At 41.0% G+C, this 22534-nt stretch overlaps 7 protein-coding genes across 7 annotated transcripts; 3 read left to right on the top strand and 4 right to left on the bottom strand.

Annotated features, from left to right (window-relative positions):
* Positions 1–509: 509 nt before the first annotated feature.
* Positions 510–2269, bottom strand: LOC125766515 (uncharacterized). The gene is made up of 3 exons (XM_049432544.1): positions 1806–2269; positions 1468–1730; positions 510–1387 (listed from the first exon to the last, which is right to left on the bottom strand). The coding sequence occupies exons 1-3, from the start codon at positions 1923–1925 to the stop codon at positions 1381–1383; spliced, it is 390 nt and encodes a 129-aa protein (XP_049288501.1). The 5' UTR covers positions 1926–2269; the 3' UTR covers positions 510–1380.
* Positions 2270–3832: 1563 nt separating this feature from the next.
* Positions 3833–4979, bottom strand: LOC125766504 (uncharacterized). The gene is made up of 2 exons (XM_049432531.1): positions 4599–4979; positions 3833–4531 (listed from the first exon to the last, which is right to left on the bottom strand). Exons 1-2 carry the CDS (start codon positions 4682–4684, stop codon positions 3946–3948), a joined length of 672 nt encoding a protein of 223 aa, XP_049288488.1. The 5' UTR covers positions 4685–4979; the 3' UTR covers positions 3833–3945.
* Positions 4980–10479: 5500 nt separating this feature from the next.
* LOC125764888 (probable serine/threonine-protein kinase fhkB) lies at positions 10480–11851 on the top strand. The gene is made up of 3 exons (XM_049429538.1): positions 10480–10506; positions 10688–10773; positions 10854–11851. Exons 1-3 carry the CDS (start codon positions 10480–10482, stop codon positions 11587–11589), a joined length of 849 nt encoding a protein of 282 aa, XP_049285495.1. The 3' UTR covers positions 11590–11851.
* Positions 11852–12540: 689 nt separating this feature from the next.
* On the bottom strand, positions 12541–14671 carry LOC125766518 (uncharacterized). The gene is made up of 2 exons (XM_049432547.1): positions 13155–14671; positions 12541–12966 (listed from the first exon to the last, which is right to left on the bottom strand). Exon 2 carries the CDS (start codon positions 12942–12944, stop codon positions 12645–12647), a length of 300 nt encoding a protein of 99 aa, XP_049288504.1. The 5' UTR covers positions 12945–12966; positions 13155–14671; the 3' UTR covers positions 12541–12644.
* Positions 14672–15732: 1061 nt separating this feature from the next.
* LOC125766517 (uncharacterized) lies at positions 15733–18025 on the top strand. Its single transcript, XM_049432546.1, has 3 exons — positions 15733–15882; positions 17290–17342; positions 17532–18025. Exons 1-3 carry the CDS (start codon positions 15865–15867, stop codon positions 17794–17796), a joined length of 336 nt encoding a protein of 111 aa, XP_049288503.1. The 5' UTR covers positions 15733–15864; the 3' UTR covers positions 17797–18025.
* A 1353-nt stretch (positions 18026–19378) lies between these two features.
* Positions 19379–20454, top strand: LOC125766510 (transmembrane protein 208). Its single transcript, XM_049432538.1, has 4 exons — positions 19379–19487; positions 19551–19709; positions 19783–19919; positions 19991–20454. Exons 1-4 carry the CDS (start codon positions 19482–19484, stop codon positions 20211–20213), a joined length of 525 nt encoding a protein of 174 aa, XP_049288495.1. The 5' UTR covers positions 19379–19481; the 3' UTR covers positions 20214–20454.
* LOC125766500 (palmitoyltransferase ZDHHC3) lies at positions 20390–22395 on the bottom strand. Its single transcript, XM_049432525.1, has 6 exons — positions 21985–22395; positions 21779–21822; positions 21559–21700; positions 20976–21197; positions 20668–20880; positions 20390–20572 (listed from the first exon to the last, which is right to left on the bottom strand). Exons 1-6 carry the CDS (start codon positions 22063–22065, stop codon positions 20417–20419), a joined length of 858 nt encoding a protein of 285 aa, XP_049288482.1. The 5' UTR covers positions 22066–22395; the 3' UTR covers positions 20390–20416.
* Positions 22396–22534: the final 139 nt, after the last annotated feature.

Here is a 22534-nt window from a genome sequence, read left to right as displayed (position 1 = left end):
GAGACAAGAAAGTCTGAACTCCTTTCGCTTTTTTTTCGTTTTCTCGGAAACTCTCGTTTTCATTACGTGTTTTTTTTACCAGTCGAGCATTTATTGTTTTTTTTTTCTTCTTCTCCACATTGCATGTTTGCCTCAATGTCGTGCGGAAAACTACCATTTTTCGCATTAGTGAGAGCGAAAGGTAACACCGAAATCGAATGCAACCGTGCGCACGAGGGTTTGTACAGAAATCCGTAGAAAAGTGCATCCAATCGGACATCGGCTTTAGTGTGCGTAAGTGCAGTGGAAAGCAAATAAGTAGACGGGAAGTGCAAACGGTGCCGTAAACAACCGTATGCACACTTCACGCATCGCAGGATACGTAGGAAGTCTGCAGAATGTCTGCTTAACCTGAGGGGGTACAACACATACACACTGTGACACATTGTGTGAGTGATCGATTTGATAGCGTACTACAGATAAACCTACTTATTGAACGTGCGAAGGGTTTGGGGGGTAATTGTGCAAAAGCGGACATGGGGATTAACGTGTACCATATGAAAATAAAATAACATAATCGTTTAGTAATGATTTTCAAAGAGGTACATGCAGGCACACGTACGCACGATCGTTCGATTGATCGTGGAAGGTGAATGAGCCCCGTACTACAGGTTGTGGTGCTTTCTGGAACTGATGCGTATGTGCGGCACGCATGCCGGACTACGATTAATTTCCGGTGCTCAGCCGGAAATATGTATGTTGGCTTTTGTTGCAAGTGTTTTAACACCTTACCAGTACAATCACCTTTGGCCGTGAACGTCCTTAACAGAGTGATTTTCCTACTGTTGTCATGAGAGGCAGGACGTTGTTGTTCGTGCTTTTTGTCTAATTAAGTTTGTTTATTTCGATAAAAAAGGCAAATCAAATATTAAACAAAAAATAACAAAGATAACAACTTATCACTTAATGCATTATATTTTACATCATACAAACAACAAGCAATTAAAACATATACTTCATAAAACAGTTAAAAATAGTAAAGCCGTATCATTAGAAACAATAATAAAAGGAGAAATCAACATCTACTCGTAGGGACTAGTTCCGTGGCCGTGCGGAATAGAAGAGGTTCTCTGACTGCTGAACGAATCGACAGACCCGCGATCAAATCCCGAAAAGTTTTGGTGGTTGACATACACGTCAAGAGATTGACATTTTGTGTGTCGTTCTGTGTACTAATCCAGATCAGAAATTGATGCAGGTTCCGCTAACAAAAGATGTTTAGCCGCGTTGGTAGGATATTAATAGTGTATGAATTCACGGAATTTCACTTAAAATGCTGCTGAGAGGGAAAACTTCTTTTCCAACACTACTGATCCGATAAATGTACGTGTTCCTCAAAAGTCATCCACTGTAAATGAATAATTACAATTATATTTAATGGACGGATACACATAACACTAAGCTTAAAAAAAGGACTTTTTTCCTTACCGTAGAATTTGCATCTTTGCCAGATACTCCATCGGTGACATGTGCTCCATCGCTCCATGGGCGTGTTTGTCCATGCTGTAGCCTAACAGTTTGTAGTCCGTCTTCTGGAACGTTCGATGATGGACCGGTTTCACACGTGTCTTTGTCATGTGCACGTTTTTGTAGTTGATTGGTACGTGGAAAACTAATCGATCGCCACCAATTGCTGACTCAACGCTCATCAACATACTGCATAGTACGATCAGCAGCAATAGCACAACGGTCTAAGTACAAGAAAGTGTAAATGTTGTGAACATGATTTGCTAACATTTGAAGCTTATTCTCTTCAGTCTACTTACCAAAAATTGTTTCATGTTGATACACTTGCAGACCAGGTGTTGAGCACACTTGACAGAGGAGTCCAGTTGTTGGCGGCTTATCGAATGAATTTGACTACATCTTGCCTTGGGTAGCTGCATTTATACTAATACACGACAGCTATCTTTGAAACAGTACGTTTGCTCATGGTAAAACAGGATACCAAGAGACGAACACTTGGCAAGAAATTTAAGACACTTATGCGGGGATACATTTTCAGAAGACAAATGGGAATTGAATTTCGGACAATGGCAAACTTTCTTCACGACGGAGGCTTGAATTGGAGCGATCAGTGGCAAACGTTCGTGACCTTCCAGGATGAATCAGAAGTGTTGGAAGCCCGAGGAAAATCACCGGTCCATGACAGCCGGTCACAGTCATTGACATTCGCTAGGTGGTATCGTTGGCTGCTTCACCATGACACTGTGCGATCGTACAGCATAATTTGACTTTGTCGAAATTGCATAAGAAATTGAACGTGACAATCAACTGATGGAGTAAATGGATTCATCAGACCGTACTGCTGCTGATCAGCTGTGGCTAATAGTTTAAACAGTTTAGTGCAGCATTGAAAGCACCAGCAACATATGATTACAATTGATTGTATTTAATTAAATTATAAACGAATGCACTTTTTCTGTAACCGCAAGCGTGTTTGTTGCAAGCTGCTAAGAACTCATATGTTAATTTTTAACCTTAATAGCTGGTTAGTGTTTTTGTGATAGATAAATGAAATGAAATTAATTTTATACAAAATATTAATTTTTTTAATGATGATTGAACTGGTATTAGTTCGTTATATCGTAATATCGTTTTGGTGTTTAAATTATTTTTTTTTATAAATTGACTCAATCAGAGCTTATTTGTTAATGTTTATATCTTTGTATTTTATTCATTTGATTTAGTAACTGTACTAAACATAAGCATTGTTAACAATATCGAATGTGTTTAGGAAATTTGACTTGAATGTGTTAGTTTAAGATGACTTATAGATAGAGCCTTAGGAGATTATCAAATTAATAGATTTTTTAATTTTTTTATTATTTTTTTTATTTAAAGCATTATTTGAGTGAAAAAAAACTTATTTCAACCGATTGGCATTAAAATAAATCAATTTATAAAATTTTGATAAATTACTCAAAAAAAGCAAAGGCTTTATTTTTTTCTTATTTTTTGGTGTTTTTTTGTATTTAAAGCATTATTTGAGTGAAAAGAAACGTATTTCAACCAATTGGCATTAAAATAAATCATTTTTATTTTTTTTGCAAAATTTCACAAAAAAACGTAAGGGGTAAGCCTTATGAAATTTTCGAGTGGAAAATGTTTTGAATTTTTTTTCTGATTTTTTATTATTTTTTTAATTTGAAGCATTATTTGAGTGAAAAGAAACATATTGCAACAAATTTGCATGAAAATATATCACTTTATAAATTTTGCTAAATTGCTCAAAAATGAGGAAAATTTTACATTTTCTCAAACAGGGTAAGGAACTTGGTTCCTCGAATAACTTCCGGCACGGACACCTGAGAGCATGGCTGTCCAAGAAGAAAATGTAGCCATTGGTGCCATCTATCGACCACAGGTTAAAGATTGGCTATCCGTTGGATACCGACCGAGTTATAGGCAAAACTTGGTGCAAAAATGAGCCTTGGGAAATTTTCAAATTTTTATTTTTTTTTTATTTTTTATAATTCTTCATTCTTTTTTTATTTAAAGCATTATTTGAGTGAAAACAAACTTATTTCAACCAAATTTATAAAATTTTGCAAAATTTCCCAAAAAAGCTAAGTCGCCCTTCGCATAGCGAATTTTTGCTGAAAATACACGTATAGCGACTTTTCGTATTTTTTTTTATTTGGAGTTTCGCAAAAAAATTCTGAATCGCGTTCGCAAACGCGACCATTGCGAAGCGTTTAGTGACGAGGTAACTCTATAGATTTATGAAATAATTTGTAGTTTGTTTTCGTTGGAAACAATTATTGAATCACAGAATCTTATTGACTTATTAAATATTCAATGTTTTATTTAAATATTCCTCTTTACATCAACACGAAAAACAACGTAACAAAATAAAGTTAAACAACATTTCAACACAACTAATAACAGTGCTAAAATGAACGACTACAGGTGGCCATAAGCCTTCTTCTTCTTTGACTTCTTTGGCAGCAGATTCGTGGTTTCACCATCGCCCGACTTGACACCAAACGATTTGTCCCAATTGTATCCCATGTTGGACAGATACTTCGTTTGTGCAAAGTTTGGCAGCTGCATCGCTTCCTGTAACATTAGCTGATCGGACAACTTCCGCTGCTGGCGGTAGTAATCCCGAAGGTAATCGGAAGCATCACCAGTTTCACGTAGATCGCTCGTCGCTCCAACAGTGGGCGCGTCTAGGTTGCGGTAGCGCATCATCAACTCTTGTGCGAGCTGCGTCGACAGTTTGTCCTGCACCATCGAGGAAAGGGAAGCCATCGCTGAGGAAGAGGCTGACGAGAGGGCCGACGAGAGGGCCGACGATGGGGAAGAAACCATGGCCGAGGGTATGGCACCGGATGGCATCCACATGCCGTGATCCATTGGTGGCTGGTCGACAAACGTTGGAGGCATCTCCTGAACGATCTTTTTCGGATGGTACACGTGCATGTACTTCGTCTTGACGTGGACGTGCCGGTTGATAATTTCGGGTACGTGTAGCTTGATGTGAACGCTATAAAAAAGAGGCAAAAAGATTAGACCAAGATCGTAAGAAAAGATGACAGCAACTGGTGACTCACTGTTCTGTGTCATCATCGGCATAACACCGATCACGTAGCAGTGTTGTAAACACGCCCAAACTTAAGACAACTTGCTGAAGATTCATGCTTAGAGATGGGTCGTGGTGCGATCGTTTACAATGCAATTATTAAAAGAGATCCTCTGTCTTTTGGGTAAGAGCTCACAAACAACACTGATGCTGTCGGTGACACAGGATGTGCTTTAAATACAATGAATGCAAGACCACATACCAGTGACACCTAAGCCTGCCGAACCAAATGGATCGTTTCAATGCATTTTGTTCAGCTGCAATCGATAGCCAGCTGGAATGGGGAGGGTTCCCGCATATTAAATATCAGCAAAAGCTGTAGAAAAACGGTGACCTTCCTACCAATATATCCACCCCTGATCATAAGATCACCGAGTCCATCGAACGAACTGCAACGGAAACAAACGCGGGACATTCATTTGCGTTCATTCCGTTCCATCGTGATCCAAATGTTTCCGCTTTCGCTCGATGTGACACATTTGGAGCTGGGGACACGTGACATTCCAGTTGCATAATCTAACTCACACTAGCATTCAGATGGTACGGAAAGTAGTTAAGGTGATGGATAGCGACGTTTCTTGAGAGGTTTTTTTTTAATGTCGAAAGATCGGTCACAGACAAGGGTTACAGAGTGTGAATCACACCTGTCCAATACGCAGAAGAATCAACATTGTTATTGGCTTGATATAATTGTAATCAAAGCAAGATAAAAGCTTCATTGAGGTATATTGAAGTAGCACGGAAACAAGTCCCTGTTTGATGTCAGATTAATGGCAATTCCAGATGTCTCAAAAGGTTTTATGATGACATACAGTTGCATATAAAAGTAGGTTTACAAGATGTGGTCTAGGAAATTTGAGAAGCTTTTAAGACTTGAAAAAGACATGGATATGTTCAAAATCCATTCTTTTTATACATAATTTATTATTAATATACTTATTTTATAGTTCAAAAAAGTTAATTGACTTGCATTGCACAACATTTGCTGCTTTTCTTCTGCCTCGTCTAATATTTGAAGATACCTATGACGCGAGTTATCTATTTACTTTGCTTTTTTGTAATTTTCGGACGAATAACTGGAATTTCCCGACTTATCGGTAACGGTAAAGTGACAACATTTTAACAATTCACATAATTATATTTTATATACTGCTAAAGCTCACCCTAGAAGGCTGTCCTACTTACAAAAGCTTACCATTTACGATTGAATTACCTTGCTGTAAAACGGTAACTGGCACGGATTATTACAACTTCGAATCAGTTTTACAACATTACATAATGCCATGTGAGCCCATTCAGCATCACTCGATTGGTTTTCTTATTTGCATATGAAAAGAAGCTGAAGAAGAAAAAAACAACCTGTTTGGGTAACCTTACGGAAATAGAGCTTCAAAACTTGCCACTAAATATCATCGGCTTTCTCACAGCGAGAGAAAAAGATTTAGAATGAGTTAGTATCTTCGAGCGCGAGACTCGTTCCGTTCGCTTCCAACCGGCACCACTGTAAATCGGCGTTCCCTTTACGGAATGCTATCGCCATAACACTTAAATTCTACGATTATGGTGCATTTACAATGGAGGAAATGTTTATAGCACCCTAAACCGTGCGTCACACAGCGGACTGGTAACAAGTGCCCAATGGAGCGAAAGATCGAAGCATTACAAAATCAAGGCAGGGTTTATTAAAGCTGAAAATCTATGACAACACAGTCGAATAGGTGTTAAGAACGGAAGGAAAGTGGAAGCGACCCCAACCGTTCGAAGGTAGTAACAATAGCACCATAACCATTCAATGATCGGCTCAACTGTAGATCAGTTGAAGTTATAACTTTAGCATACGCCATTGGATTCGACTCCTTAGACAGAGTGTCCTCATATGTTCGAAGAAGGCTAAAAACAAAAACTGGTGGAATAGATGAGAGCTTTTCTTGATCGCAATCGTAACCATAAGCCTAACAACCAGTGCAATACAGACCGAAATGTTGAAAGAGAAAGCGATTATGTTGCTGACGATCGGAATGCATTCCGGTGCAGTGACAATCTTACGGATTAGGTTAAATGAAGCTGATGCGGACGAAACGATACAACTTCCTTGTTCTGATTTCACCATACACATATTAGTCAATATGTCAGCAATTAATGTAAGCCATCGTGATTAAATACTGAAATATTTTTGAGAAAAATGTACCTTTTGCCGTTGCATCTCACAAAATGCAGTCTGGATTTGTGTTTCGATCTTCCTTTCGCTGTGATTATCCTTTACCTTTATTTTCAATGAAGGCTCCCCGCCGGGTTTTTAGCCCCGGTCATTGACCCGATGCGGTCGGCTCACGGTCGCCGGGTGATCACGCTGATTGAGGGCAAGTTCGAACGAAAGTAATAACAAGCTTGACCGGTTACGCTGTCAGTGGAAATGTCTAACAGATCATTTCCGTGGTACGTATTCTAATCCCTTCAATCCTTCGGGCGGTCCTTTCCCGGTGAAAAACAAAGCCAAGAGCCGTTGCGCTAGTGGAAGAGAGATCGAAAGATCGCAAGGTAATAGGGAAAAGGTTTCGATACATGAACCAGGTGAACAAGCTCGAGGGAGGAAACCATTCCCATACCGGCGCATACCGGCACAAACGAAGAAATGTTACAGACCCACATTTAAAAGTTCGGACAGATAATATCTTAATCTCCTGCCCTTCTCAACCCATCCAACCCGCTTCGCATCGACACTTGGGTATGGGAACACCATGAGCACCCATCTACGGCGGAGAGTTTCCTGATGTTTCCACCCTTTCAGTTGAATATGTCTTATGCACCCGAAACGACCGAACGAGCGGAATCTCGCTCGGTTACATTTTTGTTCTTCCTTATATGGATTCCTGGACATCGCCCAGCTGCTCTTGAAGCTTCTTCTTCACCATTCGGGATAACATTCTGGCCCGTAGTATATTAAATGGTACGGATAAGATTCGAACTCGTCCGTGCCGCCAGTGTGACATCTAAGTGCGGTCCGGGAACGGAACATGTCGACGGTATTTCTCCGCTAAGCTTGACTGATTATTTTTCACTTTCCGAACGGGTTGTGGAGTGTTCTTTCGTCGAAAGTTACCCCATTCTCATCTTTCACTTTCTAAACCGTATTGGCCCGGTGATGGGTTTCGGATGGTTTTGTTTGGTTTATTGGTTAGGAATGCGTTACAGAACGCATGCCTCCATATGTAAACACTTGTCACGCAGCTGTCATTAAACACTCGCCATGAGAGAGGCTGATTGGCTTCGCCACTTGACACGCGAGCGTAGTAGTAGCTTGACTCACTTCCGATTGGCTAAGTATTTTCGAGAGCGGAGAGTGATGTCGTCGGATGTTGGTGCTTGGGAAGATTCAAGCACACTTCAGGGATAACTCTAGCAAATTTGGTTGGTTAAATGGAAAAGCATATCTTATGGATAGCTCACGTTAGTAATCGTACTAATAAGCTCTTCATATGAAATATACGCTTAAGTAGAATAAGCTTAGTTTTAAACGATTAAATCTTCGCAAGATTGTCATCATTAGCACTTTCCATTTGTTCAAAACAGATGGAATCAAAAGGGAATTTTATATCCGAACATATCATAATAACTATATGTTGTGCACGATCGTTGAAGGGTTATAGCGCCAGATAAATAACGTACAAATTCCACGGGAAAGTGCTTATGCATAGTAGAAACATGTATGCTCATCACTCTCGTTATCGATCTCACCCTATCCATTATCCACAGATAAAAGGAAATCACCAAAAATGATCAGTCAGCTCACCTATTACGTATAGAAGCTCCAGAAGCTAATTACTACTGACCACCCAATGATTGGAGTTTAACTAGACTGTTTATTTGTTTTATTTACTCTCGAATCGTTTACTTTCTCCATCTCCATCTCGGAACAACAACTTTATATACCATTGCCATTATAGCGGGAACGATCGTGCCGACGATGACTTACTTAGTTTCCCAGCTCCACAGTTGCTCAGCAAATCAATTTCTCACAGCACGGTTTCGATGGATCAATTCTGTTGATTGTTTCTGTCTTCTTCTTCATCCGCTGCTTGTTCAGCTAGAAATTTTGGCCACACCGAAAGTGAAACCGGGACGCATTCTAAAACACTCACCCGATTGTCCTTCCGCAGTGTATAATTAATGGATCAAATCAAATCACTTTTCCACCGATCGAGATCGACTCACATCTCTATACGGTTACGATAGGAATCCGCTTTAATCTCCCCTCCCTGGAAGTATAACGAGGGCGTATAATCAAAACCCACTGTCCTACCTCACTGTTGGTGAACATCTTACGCTCTTAAAAGGGTTTATACCCGTGTTTACCTTCATAACCATACGAGTGGAGCTGTTGGTATTCCGCAAAACTTACGCCGGAGTACGATAAAGAAGCAGAAGAAACTCGGGGGAAAGTGATTTCGTCCAGCATACTCTACAGGTGAGCTTTTACGGATTATTCGCTCCATTTATTAGGCAGATCCATGCCGCCACGAATCATTTGTTCATAGTTTTGGGTTTATTAGTTAGAATGTCTTCCCCCAAAAAAGGTTACCAGAACTGTCATTAAAACAGAAACAAACCATCGAATCATCGGCAGCTTATTGCGACCGACCTATCGTGATGTCCCCCGCTGGGTAGCCGATGGAAGTAGATCGCGGTAAAGCAGGCGATTAACTGCGTCGATGATAGTTTTTTTGTTTAGATCATGCCACCTATCAACCGATCCACAATTGGCTTTAAAGAAAATCTTCCATCCCGGCAAGAAACGCAACAAACGTGCCGAGACTGGCACATCTCAGCACAATAAGCAGAGTGCCGGATTTCCTTTGCCCGCGTGATGTTCAATGATCGATTTTCAATCACGATACTGAGATAACGATCAAACGCCCTGTGAATGGGGAAAATGGTGGGGCTTTAAAAACATTTCTGCTCGGGACCACCATCGTTACGCCGATTGACAAATTAGCCTATCATAGGCGTATCAACGTTTTTTTTTTTGATCGACTACAATGTAGCACAGCGAAGGAGAGTGTGATATAGAAAGCGGAAAGGGTACGCAACGATCCAACCGATCGGCCTATTAGATGCTTGATCAAAAAGGGAAAACCCAACAACACACAAAGCCAAGAAGTTCTCATTCTGTGCCCTATGTTTAAACAAGCTACTAGCGTGGAAGATGCTTTCGCGTTTACCATTTCGAACAAGTGCCCTTGTCGAGAGAACTGGTCACTTTGTCCAATGCTTCTCTCCACAATCGATAGAATGGAGCAAGAGCTGGAAATGGTTTCAGGAATCAAAACGAAAGCCAGAAGTCCCACCAGAGAAAGGGCAACCCATCGAAAAAAAGGAATATAGTAAGAAAGTGAAACACAAGGAAGGTCAAAACTAGAAAGAGAGTTCGTGTCGTTCCGATTCCTTCTACTTGCCGCTTTTTTTAGAATTAAAATCTCTCAAGTGTGGAGGCTGGCGGCAAAGCAGAGGGATGTGATAAAACACGCTAGAACCGAGACGCACACCCTAATTGCGGGTAGGGGCGAGCATTATAAATATCTCGACAAATGGTGCATTCTTGGTCATTAAGCGTCTGAAGGTATTCCGGAGCACGAGGAGTTCTTAGCAGGAACGGAAAGCATTAGCGAGTTTGATCTGATTCAGTGAAACGGTGTTTTGCTCGGTGCTCAAGAATTGTGCTTGAAGAATAGTGAAAAGATTTTGTGCAGTTTGTGTTGGTGTTTTGTCATTAGATTTACTTGCACCGAAGTGCCATTGCTTCTTATCGGTGACAGGGTACAAGCGTTCAAGAGTTCGTTCCAAGTGTCACTAGAATGATGATGCAGCCATTAAAGATATTGGTAAGCGGGCAGAGATCTTTTGAACCTTTCTTGGGGATTTTTTGTTGTATGGACAGTGATGGGAAATGAGGAGTAGTACTCTGGTGATGTGCTATTATATTTCAGTGATTGTTGGACACTTTTTTTAAAGATGGTTATTGTTTCGTGAGGTTGGAATTTCTACCGTGACGTTTAATCTTAGTGTTCTATTATTCAACCGTTGCAGTTTGTACTATTACTGTCCAGCGTCTCCGTACGTGCATTCTGGTGGTCTACCAGTCAGACTAGGTATGTACTCCTGCCACTATGTCAGGTTGACTGAGCCGCAAATCTTGCTACTGACACTCTGTACATACGTCTTTCACCAGTGATCCACCAGTGGCCAGCAAACAGGTGCAGTATGTCCGGGCCTTTACCTACCAACCGGTAGCATTTCCGGCTCACTCACTACTTGCTCCACCATCCCCGTACAAGTTCATCCAGGCCAGCCCAGCTTCGATCATACCGACGGCAAAACAGATCGCTCCAGTACAGCCCACAAGCCAACCCGTCCAGCCGGTACAGCAGCAAACCAGCAGTAGTCCATTCAGCAGTTTTTTTGGCAATGCTTTTGGAGGAATGGGTCAATCCGGTAGTGGTAATTCCGTCGCGGGACATCCAAATTCCATTGGTGGATCAGTACCAGCGTACCAACAGCAGCAACACCAACAACATTTACAGCAAGTCCAGCAGCAACAGCAGCAGCAGCAACAACAACAGCAACACCAACAACAACCACAGGTAGTACATACACCATCATCACCCCCCATAACTCCACCTCCAAGTGAAGTTCCCAACGTCAACCCGGGAGTCGTTGCCCCGTCGAGTGGATTTTACGGTCAGCAGCATCCGAGCAAGTATCCTTACTTCACCATGGATCAGGTGCAGTATCTTTCCAGCCTACCGTCCAATGCACCGCACACACCCCAGGTACAGTTTGTGCCCTGCATGTGCCCGATTGCGGTCAATGTCCAAAGTCACGGGGAAGTCGCTGACAAGCGGTTAGATGAAACGGCTACAACCGACGCGGAAGTGGTCGTACCGAGCGGTGAAAGTGAAAAGTGAAGTCTAGAAGCCAGTCCTAGAGCACTGGGTATGTGTCTCACGTATCAAAGCAAGGGGACAAAATTCTTCTGGAAAAAACGATCCTGCACGATCGTCACGCTCCGTCCGATGTGGATTCAATGTTCTGTTGTGCTATTTATTTTTGTACGTTTGTTTCACGTTGAAACTGCACTGGTGTTAGACAAGAAATTAGCTTAAAGTTGTTGCAAACAAACAACTTTTTACATTCCGAATGAAACGCTAGACGAAACATCACGACAGGTAGAGTTTTCTCAAGTTTGCTCTGTAGAACTATTTATAATAACGCTCTGTATTTAACAAAACCCTGCACCTTAGCCGATTGATTAATTGATAAAAGAGGACACAAATAAATCAATTAACTTGTAACCTGTGTTGCACTGGGTTTTCGTTTTTTTTATTACCACCAAGCTAATTAGACCCAACAACTAACAGCGATCTCATTATTCCATGCTTCTTTACGCTCTAGTTCTAACGGCGATCGTAATCAACTTTTACGCTGGAAATCAATCATTCGATCGACGGGTCTGAAAGTGAATCTGATGGACGGATTACCCAGTCCGTCCCATTCTTGGCCTAAATCTGTGACCTTTTTTTTAACCACAATTGGCCCACTTCTAGGCGTCCTCTAAATTTGACCAACCGTTTGAGAACGGTTGCGGGAATTAATCATTCTTTCAGGTAATCGATTTACGGTCAGCAAACTAGACGTAATCCAGACAAGCGAAGAGCAGACATTAATTGAACGGAGGCGAACATCATCATCAATCATCGATCGTTGACGGATATCTGTCAATAGGGTGGGACCAGGGTGAACAGGGAGCACAAAACTATTGAACGAGTGTAACGATGATCCGTCGCAAATGGTGGTGGTCCCGACTAGATCACGTCATTAGCATTCCAGCAATGCGTTCAATTTCGGAACAAATGATCCAGATGGAGTTTGTATTGCGTTGCTATTATTATTTTATTGAAAAGAAAAACATATTAAATGCGTTACACATCCGAAAGCGGTGAGGCAGAATAGCACACTCGCTCTAATCGAAATTAAACCGACGTTTACCATCGAACCGGAATCCGTACGCGGCTGCATTACGCACCTCAACCAGGGCCGGATTACGGTGTGCGTAGAAACTTCCGTGGGCATGAGCGGGACGTGCATTCCCATTCTTTACGCCGTACATTTCCCGGGGGTAGAACGCATCGAACGTTCCCTTCGGTGGGACGATGTTTGCAATTTCCTTGTCGGTTGGATCGTATCCCTGGACAGGACGTTGTATCAGCATGATCATCAGTCCTAGTACCAACCAGGGCAGTATCTTGTCGACTCGTATCATTGTGACAGGTTAAGTCCTTTGACTTTGGGGAAGAGTTTAAAAGAAAAAAGTAGTATAAGTAGTTCAGTAGTAAGTATCTTGGCTTCCTGCCAACACGATTAGTTTGCTTTTGATTGCCCCTAAACTCCTCTACAAAAAACACTCTTTCGTTTACTTCTCTACATTTTCTAATATTGCCACCGTGTTGATAAACTCCACACCGAACCTTACCGTGTTGTGTCTATAGTTGAGGTTAGGGGTTCAACGAGTCGCGCTACCTCGCAATAGAGCGTCTAAAGCGTTTGATGATGATCATCCACCGGTTGCTACACACTGCCGCTTCACTGTATTGTCTCCCCCCGGGTTTCTGCTCTTGGGGAGGGAACCCGAAAACAAAGTGGATTGACTACTTTCACTAGTCCCACGGGCTCGCTCAACCCCAGCCGACACATATCTGTCTCGTCTGATTTGTGTGTGCCGTGCTCGTCGTACGTTCGTGGATCTAAGCAGATACCTGGGAAGCAAACAACAACCATCTCCCTATCCTAACACTCTAGCACTCGGAAACCGCTGTCTGTATGGGTATACGATCAACGTTTGACAGTCGTCAGATGAGATGCTTCCCAGTTTTCAGCACCCTAACCTCAGCGAGAGTAAACTCATTTAGCCAAATGTGTGGTTCAGCAATAAACGCTTAAATGCACGGTAATGTGCGGTATACGTTCGCACGTGCTTCTCGATCATTGTACCCCTGTTTTAGCAACACATACAAACACAAACTTCCGCTTTAATCAAACCCTTACGCACAATTAGCGCAATGCGCTAATCTTTGCCAAAGGGGTTTAACTGCTCACCGGCGTGCAGATCATTACATAGCCGTTAACACTGGCAAAACAATTGGCCGCCTGCCAGTTGGTTTCCTTCCGAGTACCGGGAACCATTCAATGCTCACACTATCAGTGCGCAAAGTGTGTGAGAAATTATGTTCATCATGTAAATTTTGATTCCGGAACTTGGGCGAGCAGTTAAATCGGTTACGTTTAAGGTCCGATCGCTTCGGCTAAGCTTTAGCGGGACGTGCACGGAAGTTTATGGTGCTTTTATTAGAATGATGAAACATGCCTTTTTGCAATAAAATATTTTATTTATTGTCCAGGAAATTGATGTAATGCGAAGCAGTGTGGTTGATGGCTGGTCAATGTTATGCAACAACGAAATGGTGCCACACAGAGGATCTGACAAATGATTGTAACCATCATTAGCATCTCGCTAATTATGGGCAGCAATTAAACTGTGTATAAGGATGTACGCTTATGCCTCGTTAACAAAAGCATAAACAGTGTATTTTAAATGCATCATAAAACCAGGTGTACATAATATAAGTTGTACACAAACTAAGACACAATACAAAACGATCAATTTATTGATCGTGTACGCAAAAGTGGAAAGCTAATAAACAAACGCCACTAAATTTTGCACACCATCGAAAATATCTTTGATTGGGCCCCATAAACCCCTAACGAAAAAACAAACCCTCCACAACCTCGTCCTAATCAGAGCACAACGGGGCAGTTTGTATGCATTGCGAAATAATGCCGCACAACTTAATTATTCCTTGCCGTTAGTTTTCCACCTTTAGGTCCCGGCATATTTGGTGGGTGTTTTGGTGGACGGTAAAAGTTGAAGGTAACCATAAGTGCATAATCGTTACAACCGTTCTGTGTCTGTATGTTTAGATAACTGTTTTTGTTTCTATTTTGCCTAATGTGCAAATATGGATTGCCAAATATGCATAAATATGATGCACCAGGGTGTACAATTAGTGCTTCATATCGCACACCGTAACCTAATTAATTCGTTTGCAATGCATTAGTAAGGGCGTTCAAGTTTTGAACCAAAAAAAAACTTACTTTTCTTTTTGCGTTTTAACAACACATTCTTTCGTGCTGCATATGGACAATGAATGGCTTTTCCATTTCTTTTTCAGATTTCTTTTTTTTTAATTTTCTTTTTAAATAATAGCTAAAGTTAAACGTAAACGGTTAGCATTGTTTTAATTTATTAATTTATGCACCTATTTTCAACCATTTGGCAGCAAATTCCGCAACATAATTTTGCTGTCAATCAATGGTGGTGCCTTGCACAGGTCCTAAAAATGCACGCACTTTTAACAGTAGGACAGATTAAAGAACTTTTAGAAAAGAGCAAAAAAAAAGAAAATTTTAGAAAGAATTTTCGTTCACTAATCTACTTGTTATTCTAATAAATTATGAAACAGGGTAAATTGTATTTTAATGATATTAAACGTTTGTGGTAGTTTTAACATGATAATTATGTGTGCTGGGGCTTTTCAATATTGCACAAAAAAGACGAACCTTAAGTTCGCCTCCCACTGGGGTTGTATTATACACAACCTTCAACACCCTCACCCTTTGTTCCACCTGCATTGGTTGGTTGCATTTAACATGAACTTCAAAAGCGAAAAAAAAAACAACAAACCCGAAAAAAACGCTACATTTACCTACAAAATAGTTGATGCATTTCCTTAAATTTTCCACGAGTGGGATTGAACGATATGTGCATAAGGCCACCCTTCGTTGCATGCACGGTGGTGGCGGCGAAAGAAAGAAAGAAAGTAAAGTAAGCTGTAGCTAGTGAAGTCATTCATAATGAAGTGCACACGATGCGCTGCTGCGTGCGGTGCATCATCGATTCTATCTGTTTTCCTTTTTTGGCACCCCTGCTGCTTGGCGTTGCATAGCCCCAGGTGGGGGTGTCGGTGCACCACGGCCTATGCCAGTGCGCGGGTTCGTCTCTTTGGTCGTGCTATAAAAAGCAAAGCATATCAGTAAAGTTGTTCATTTATGCATTATCAGCTAGCAAGTAACGTGTAGTAGTTGTAGTAGTAGTACCCCCGTTCCAGATTTCAAAAGCCACAACCATGCGGATTAGTTTGGTGGTGAGTTTGATTGGTTTATAGCAATATCGACAAGAAAATATTTGTGCTCTCGAATGTATTATTTGCCTAAAAAAACGTAACAAGAAAAGTGAAAACACTTGAAGCGATATTGTGATACAGTAAAAAGCAAATTAAACTGTTAAACATATAAAAGTGTAGTGCCTTAATTTTGTACAGTGTTTCCGGGGTGTGGACTTTTGAGTGTTGTGTTGATGCTAAACAGTGGTTAGACGTCGCATTCCTAGCTGAAGTCATTGGCTTCACTCAACTGCATGATCTTGTGTTTGAATATCTACAATCTTTATTATTGTTTAACTTAACGGTTTTAAGGCCATTTAAAAATTGTTTTAATTTTTCTCAAAAAAAATGGGGAAAAAATCAACAGTAAAATTTGTTCATTTCTTGAAAAACACCACCATTCAAATTTTTTGCGACACATGTGTTTGCAAACTAAACGATAAAATGTTCACAAAATAAAGTGCACAATAAGTTTTGTTTGCTGCAAAAATAGTAAAAGCTGATTCTTGTGTCCAAAATATGAATGTTCCCCAAGCGTCATTCAAAAGACTCAAAGAGACGAACCCTTATTATTTAATGCGATTTGTAACGTGTGGATTGTAGAAGAGAGATAAAGAGTTAGGCATCGATTTCACGATCTAATCATTGTTCGGTTTTTAATGCTGTTTACCTTTTTTGGCGTAAAACATCTTTACACCTTACCCGGTACCAAACGGAAGGGTGTAATTTACAAACTCCTTCAAAACTAAAACAAAGTACACGATTGCTGAAGAAGCTGTGAAATGAAAATTCATAAGTCGTTTGCCTAATTTTGGAGGCAAAATTATTAATGGTACGTTTGTGAAGTGTACGTTTCGTTGTCGGAAAGTACCATTAGTGCCATTCATCTGGCACGTTGACTACATGCCTTGTTACACCCTTTACTTCATTCTCCATTCATCTCGTCGTTTTCTTTGAAGGGTTAATGAGCTAAACAGGGTACTCCTGCACACAAAGTAATGGCGATAATTTATTTTATAATTCGTTACCGAAAAAAAAACACAACAACAACTACACTACAATAGCTAAACGAACTAACGAGCTACGGTTAGAAAAAAAATCATTCAAACAGGCACAAACACCTCAAAAAACGATCATTCGGTAAACATCAAATTGATCGTTTCTCATGTTTTCACTTTCCTTTTCGTAGACCCAATTCTGCATTTGATGTTGGTTTCAGTGTTTTTTTGCTTAATGCGGGTAAAATTATTCACTTTTCTTTTTTTTTCTTGCTCTTCACCCCGTTTCCGTTCGGCTGGAAATCTGTTTCTTTTTCTCATTTATCATCATCGATCGATTGCTGTGCTTCCGATTTGGCATGATCGCACGAAACGTTCACAATCTGTACAGATCCTTGCGGCATTTATGCTTCTGTTCCTGCTCGTCGAATCTGCTGCAGCCGGGTAAGGAAAAACTGTTTTGCGCCCACCAGTGGTGTGGTGTGGAAACTTCGCGAACGTGAAGCAGGAAAAAAAAGCCGCCCGCCAAACGATAAGCGAATACCTTCGAACAAAGCAATACAGTCGAGGGTGCTATTTTTCCCTTTCTTTAACTTTGTTTTTCCTTCTCTACCGTGTTCGGGTGTTCCGTAGCAAACGGCGGAAAATCATCATCCATGTACCGGTCAAAGTGAAGCAGCAGAAGCATGTGCACACGGAAGTGAAAACGGTGCACCACCATCACAAACCGACGGTGATCAAGGAGGAGAAGATCGTGAAGAAAGAGGTACACAAGCCGGTCGTGATCAAGGAGGAGGTGGAGCACGAACACTTCCATCATCACTACAAGCACGATCATCCAACGTTCGAGATCGATGGTCACGATGCGAATGGGCTGGGCTCGAGCTTAATCAGCTAGGCTGGTAGGCGAACGCTACCGAACTACACTGCCACCGGAAACTATTACGATAAGGTGCATGGAAATGAAGAAAAGGTTAATAACAATTTGCAAAAACGGAACCACACAAAACAAAACGGACGGTAAAATAGAAAACATAAACAATGAAAAAAAAAAAAACATAATGAAACAACCCAAAAAGGGAGGAAAAATCAACTACATAAACATTAATAAAATACCTTAAAAATAACTGCTGCCCACTGGGTCTGTCGTACTATTATTACACATTATCATTTCCTTGTGGTTTTTTTTGCTGTACGGTTTTCGACTTGTACCGGCACCAATTGATTATTGTTTCTGCACCCTTCGTTCCCTCTTTCTCGTTGGTCTTTCGCACAATCAAACCGTGAATGGCTTTTCGCGAAAAATATGCGGAAAACGAACCGTACCCCAATGAAGTGTGTACGTTGGTACATGCTCCCAAGGCTCCGGAAAAGTGGTTCGTGATTGGTGCAAGCGAAAACAGTAGCATTATTGAGCATGAAAGAAAGTATCTACCGCATTGTGCTTATATGCACGTGGGGTGGAGGTGGGTTTCATTTTCGCGCCACTTTTATGCCGCTTCTAATCGGTAATCAGAGTCGGCGTGTAACCTTTAAGCAGCAGTTTGGTGTTAGTGTTAACGCGATTGGGGAGTTATTTTGTACGATCATCTATAACATGGTTTTCAACTAGGCATTTTTGTATGCTTGACGCAATCATTTTAAATAGCCAGTGAGCCTAAATAAACTTTTGGAAAAGATAGAAATTGATGGTATTATTTAACGAGATAATGAGATATAGTTTTTCCCAGGAAATATTAAGCTATGAAACAATCATTGTAATCTTTTTATATCTCCATATCCATATCCATATTCATATGGGGAAAAATGGGCCTTTAATGTACTGATTATATGTCTATTTTAAAGCATCTTTTTTAAGTACTCTGAAAGTCTTACCACTCACAGATACATAACACGTTGTTATTTGATTTTAAAATATGTAATTAATGATAATTAAGTTATCGATAACTTGACTCGACTCGACTCGATAAAGAGTCGTAATCTTAACACAAATGAAAAAATGTGTTGCATAAATGAGAAATAACTGCTTGTGGATGCTATTTGAGACGCCAATCAAATACAACGGCTTTGGCTGCTAATGGATAAAGAATGCATTTCATTAACTATTCGTTTTGAAGAAAAAATTTAAAGAGAATAAGGAGTTTGACAACAGCTTGATTATATTATTTTAGTATTTTTAGTGATTAGTTCCAATTTCAACCAAGCACGTTTGCTTCTGCCGTCCTTGGCACGAATAATCGGAAACGTGTTGTTTCCACGTTTTTCGCACAGTGGTCGCAAACACTCCACAACTTTGGTGAATATTTATGGTGTAAATTTTGTAACTCAATTTAAAGTTCTTGGGTTACAATCCCTGTTCATTATTGTTAAAATGTTTACTAGTTGAAAAATAATCTGGAGAACATTTTTTAAAGAAACTGTTTTCAAAATGATAAAAATATGATTAAAAATCATTTTACATTTGACCTGGTGGCAGCTATATGTGCAGACGAACTGACAGTAAAGTGACGATGTGTTTTGACACGGCACAACGTAAGCAAAGACGAATGAAAAAAAAAACAGCACTAAACAATTCAGAATACCATGTCGGTAAGTGCCCACATAAAGTAGGGAAATAAACTCCCAATAATATCCTTCTTACTCCCTATTCAGCAACAACAACCGCCTAAAAAGAAGGCTACCAAGGGTAGCAAACAAATTGTGGAAGAAAATGTGGCCACGGTTAAGTTTTACCGAAACATGTCACTAATCGCTAGCGCGGTCCAGTTCCTTGGTTTTGCTGTTTATGCCGAACTTTCCACACTTGCGGTGGTACGTACTCAAAATGGACATTCGAAAAGAAAATCGTGCAGTGGTGTACATAATAGTTTCCTTCTTTCACCAGGTCATGACGGTTCTTTGCATTGTAGCGCATGGTGCCAGTTATTACTTTATGGCTATGATAAGCAAACCTAAACTTACCGAAAAAGGTGATATCATTGAAACGGGAACAGATCTTAATATAGAGGGAGGCATCACGGAGTAAGTTGCGCGTGTTATCGAAATCGTAAAACAGAATCGAAACCTGCACCAATACCACTTTTCTTCTGCAGACACGTGAAAGACATCGTCATCTTGACCTCGGGCACACAGCTCGTATCGATTCTGTCCGAATTCTTCTGGCTGCTAATGTTACTGCTCCCGGTACGAGCGGGCTGGCTGCTGTGGCAAACGGTGGGAAAGCAATTTTTCCAAGGCGATCCCGCCGAAGAGGGTCCCGTGAATGAGAAGAAGCAAAAGAAGCTAATGCGAAAGATGAACCGGGCACGGCAGTGACAGTAAACATTTTTGGAGGAAAGACACGTTAATGTACCGTACACAGATCAAAGGGATGCCTTGCCGTTCCTCCGTTCAGGGACACCACCATTCAACGGTTAGCCGAGGGCGGAAAGCTAAGGATCGCTCGGTGTGGTGTATGCCAAGTGTGAAACAATACGCGTATTGTTAAGTAATTCTTGTTTTCGTGTGTTTTGTTTTTATTAGACTGAATATAAATAATTTTCGTGCTTTGCTCTAAGCGGTTGCGTAAAAGGTGAAAACCAGGCTAGCGAGAAATGGCCAAACACTGCTTGAAAACTTTTCCAGCGCGATTTCTTTACCCACCGGGCTTCTTCCTTCTTCAGCTGCTCTATACCCTGTTACGAGAGGATGAAGGAAAAAAAAGAACCACATTAGATTACCGAGCGGAAGGCGACACAACACACATAACGGTAGCATAAACTGGACTTACCGTTTCATCGGTCCATATTGCGTTCAGCTGGGTACCGAGCATGATCATCGTGAAGACGGCAAACAGTAGCGCTTCCAGTATGAGGAATAGCAACAGTATCACCGTTGCCGGTGGCGAATAGTTCGAACACTCTCTCCATTCGTTCTTAATGCACAGACAGAACTGATTTACAGCCAGAAATATCGAATGGATGGAAATGAATGCGATGTAAAACTGGTTGTTGAAACGGATGAATCAAAAAGGTTCAATAATTAGTAATCGTTTGCCGCGTACTGCAACGCACCCGTTTGGCTGCTTGCATCTCTCACCGTGAAAAGTACAAAAAACTTTTGATTGTTCTCCCCGACGCAGTTATTTATCCACGGACAGTGGTGGTCCATCTTGCGTATGCACCGCTGACAAACGGAACAGTGATGTGCACGTTCCGGCTTAATACTGCAGCATTTGGGGCATTTGAAAAATACCTGCCCCTCTTGATAGCCGAGCTGCTGGATCATTTCCTTAGTTGCATTACCTTTCGGTACAGCACCCTGTGAGGAATAGGCACAAAAAAAATCATTAGACAATACGCCACATAATACATCGATCAAAACAGAAAGCTTTATGTTTAAACATGTGCTTTAACTAATCGCAGTGTTATCATAAACGTAGGTCCAGAAATTAAGATTTGCTTATCAGCGAGGTGACCGATGGAGAATCGTTATCGTTACAATCGCCAATCCTTTATGGCACTGTAGAATCATAAGAAATGGGTGACCAATGTGTTAAGCTCAAACTTGCGCCCACATCTTTCATCGGTATTTTACAATGAATAACATGTCCAAGTCATATGCAGATAGTTTCGATATTTCATTGCTGGGTAGTCCTGTGCTTGCCTTCAGCCATACTCACCGGATCGGACAGCATTGTACGTAAGTGTGATGCAAACGCCAGGAACGAGCCCGTGTTGAAAATTATAAAGTTAATGTACCGATATGCCTTGTAAGGATGCGGTACCAGGATCACCATTGTAACTACAAACTCTGCATACAATCTGCAAACACATAGGAATAACATTTAGCATTCCGTCATCGTCTATTCGCTTTCATGTATCAACAAAAAAGCCACTTACATTAAACTCCACGTTAGGACGGCACAAATGATACCGCAAATATCCTGCAATGGGAGACAAAAGGGTTGTTACGGAGCGTTAATGTAAACCGTACCGATGGCAATAGTATGCAGCATTTCCATCGATCACAGCACCATGGGGTGGGGGTTGTAATTCAATAAGGTATAGCGCATAACGGCATTAACGCGAAAACAATTCAACGGTACCTGTACACACCAAACACGACCTCCGCAGCAGCGGTTTTGCGTTTCCTTCTCGTTCCTCATCAGCATATACTCATACTCCATGGTGTACCAAGCGGTGAGGCGAAGGATGCTTCCTTAACCGAATTGCACTTTCAACAGTTCCCGGCCACCCACTGCACCCACTGAAAGGGGGAGGGGTATTCGTATGTAATTCCACCCCGCATGCACTCACACGTACACCGCAAATCAATCGATATTACGCGGTATCGGAAGGAAAACGCGAAAATCTTTGCACATTCTGTAGGGTTTCGTGTCTTTCTTTGCTCTGGTATGTTGTTTATACGCAAGACGAACCAATATTCGCCGCGCGGTTGGTGCGCGGTTTGCGGGTGTCGTCAAATCATGTAAGTTTTTCTGCTGTCAGCTGAACAGTGGTTGTACGCCATGCTAATAAGAATAGGGAAATTTATTTTAGTAAAATATGGAATTTGCGTTGTTGTAGTTTATTCGAATTTAAATTGAGTTTTTTTTTTCAAAGTTGAGCAACTATTAAGAACAGCAAAATATGTAT

The sequence above is a fragment of the Anopheles funestus genome, chromosome 2RL (genome assembly GCF_943734845.2).
Source record: "Anopheles funestus chromosome 2RL, idAnoFuneDA-416_04, whole genome shotgun sequence".
NCBI lineage: Eukaryota > Metazoa > Arthropoda > Insecta > Diptera > Culicidae > Anopheles > Anopheles funestus.
Note: the sequence above shows the minus strand (reverse complement) of the source record. Positions and strands in the feature narration are given on the sequence as shown.

Excerpts from the sequence above, each read along its gene's own strand:
- LOC125766515 (XM_049432544.1), bottom strand. The coding sequence starts at position 1,925 with ATGCAGCTACCCAAGGCAAGATGTAGTCAAATTCATTCGATAAGCCGC. Across the intron at positions 1,731-1,805 it reads TCAACATGAAACAATTTTTG|ACCGTTGTGCTATTGCTGCT; the intron begins GTAAGTAGACTG and ends TCTTGTACTTAG.
- LOC125766504 (XM_049432531.1), bottom strand. The coding sequence starts at position 4,684 with ATGAATCTTCAGCAAGTTGTCTTAAGTTTGGGCGTGTTTACAACACTG. Across the intron at positions 4,532-4,598 it reads GCCGATGATGACACAGAACA|CGTTCACATCAAGCTACACG; the intron begins GTGAGTCACCAG and ends TCTTTTTTATAG.
- LOC125764888 (XM_049429538.1), top strand. The coding sequence starts at position 10,480 with ATGATGATGCAGCCATTAAAGATATTG. Across the intron at positions 10,507-10,687 it reads TGCAGCCATTAAAGATATTG|TGTTCTATTATTCAACCGTT; the intron begins GTAAGCGGGCAG and ends GTTTAATCTTAG. Across the intron at positions 10,774-10,853 it reads TGGTCTACCAGTCAGACTAG|TGATCCACCAGTGGCCAGCA; the intron begins GTATGTACTCCT and ends GTCTTTCACCAG.
- LOC125766518 (XM_049432547.1), bottom strand. The coding sequence starts at position 12,944 with ATGATACGAGTCGACAAGATACTGCCCTGGTTGGTACTAGGACTGATG.
- LOC125766517 (XM_049432546.1), top strand. Across the intron at positions 17,343-17,531 it reads GTCGAATCTGCTGCAGCCGG|CAAACGGCGGAAAATCATCA; the intron begins GTAAGGAAAAAC and ends GGTGTTCCGTAG.
- LOC125766510 (XM_049432538.1), top strand. Across the intron at positions 19,710-19,782 it reads AACTTTCCACACTTGCGGTG|GTCATGACGGTTCTTTGCAT; the intron begins GTACGTACTCAA and ends TTCTTTCACCAG. Across the intron at positions 19,920-19,990 it reads ATAGAGGGAGGCATCACGGA|ACACGTGAAAGACATCGTCA; the intron begins GTAAGTTGCGCG and ends TTTCTTCTGCAG.
- LOC125766500 (XM_049432525.1), bottom strand. The coding sequence starts at position 22,065 with ATGGAGTATGAGTATATGCTGATGAGGAACGAGAAGGAAACGCAAAAC. Across the intron at positions 21,701-21,778 it reads GTCCTAACGTGGAGTTTAAT|ATTGTATGCAGAGTTTGTAG; the intron begins GTAAGTGGCTTT and ends ATGTGTTTGCAG. Across the intron at positions 20,881-20,975 it reads AGTTTTTTGTACTTTTCACG|TTTTACATCGCATTCATTTC; the intron begins GTGAGAGATGCA and ends TTCAACAACCAG.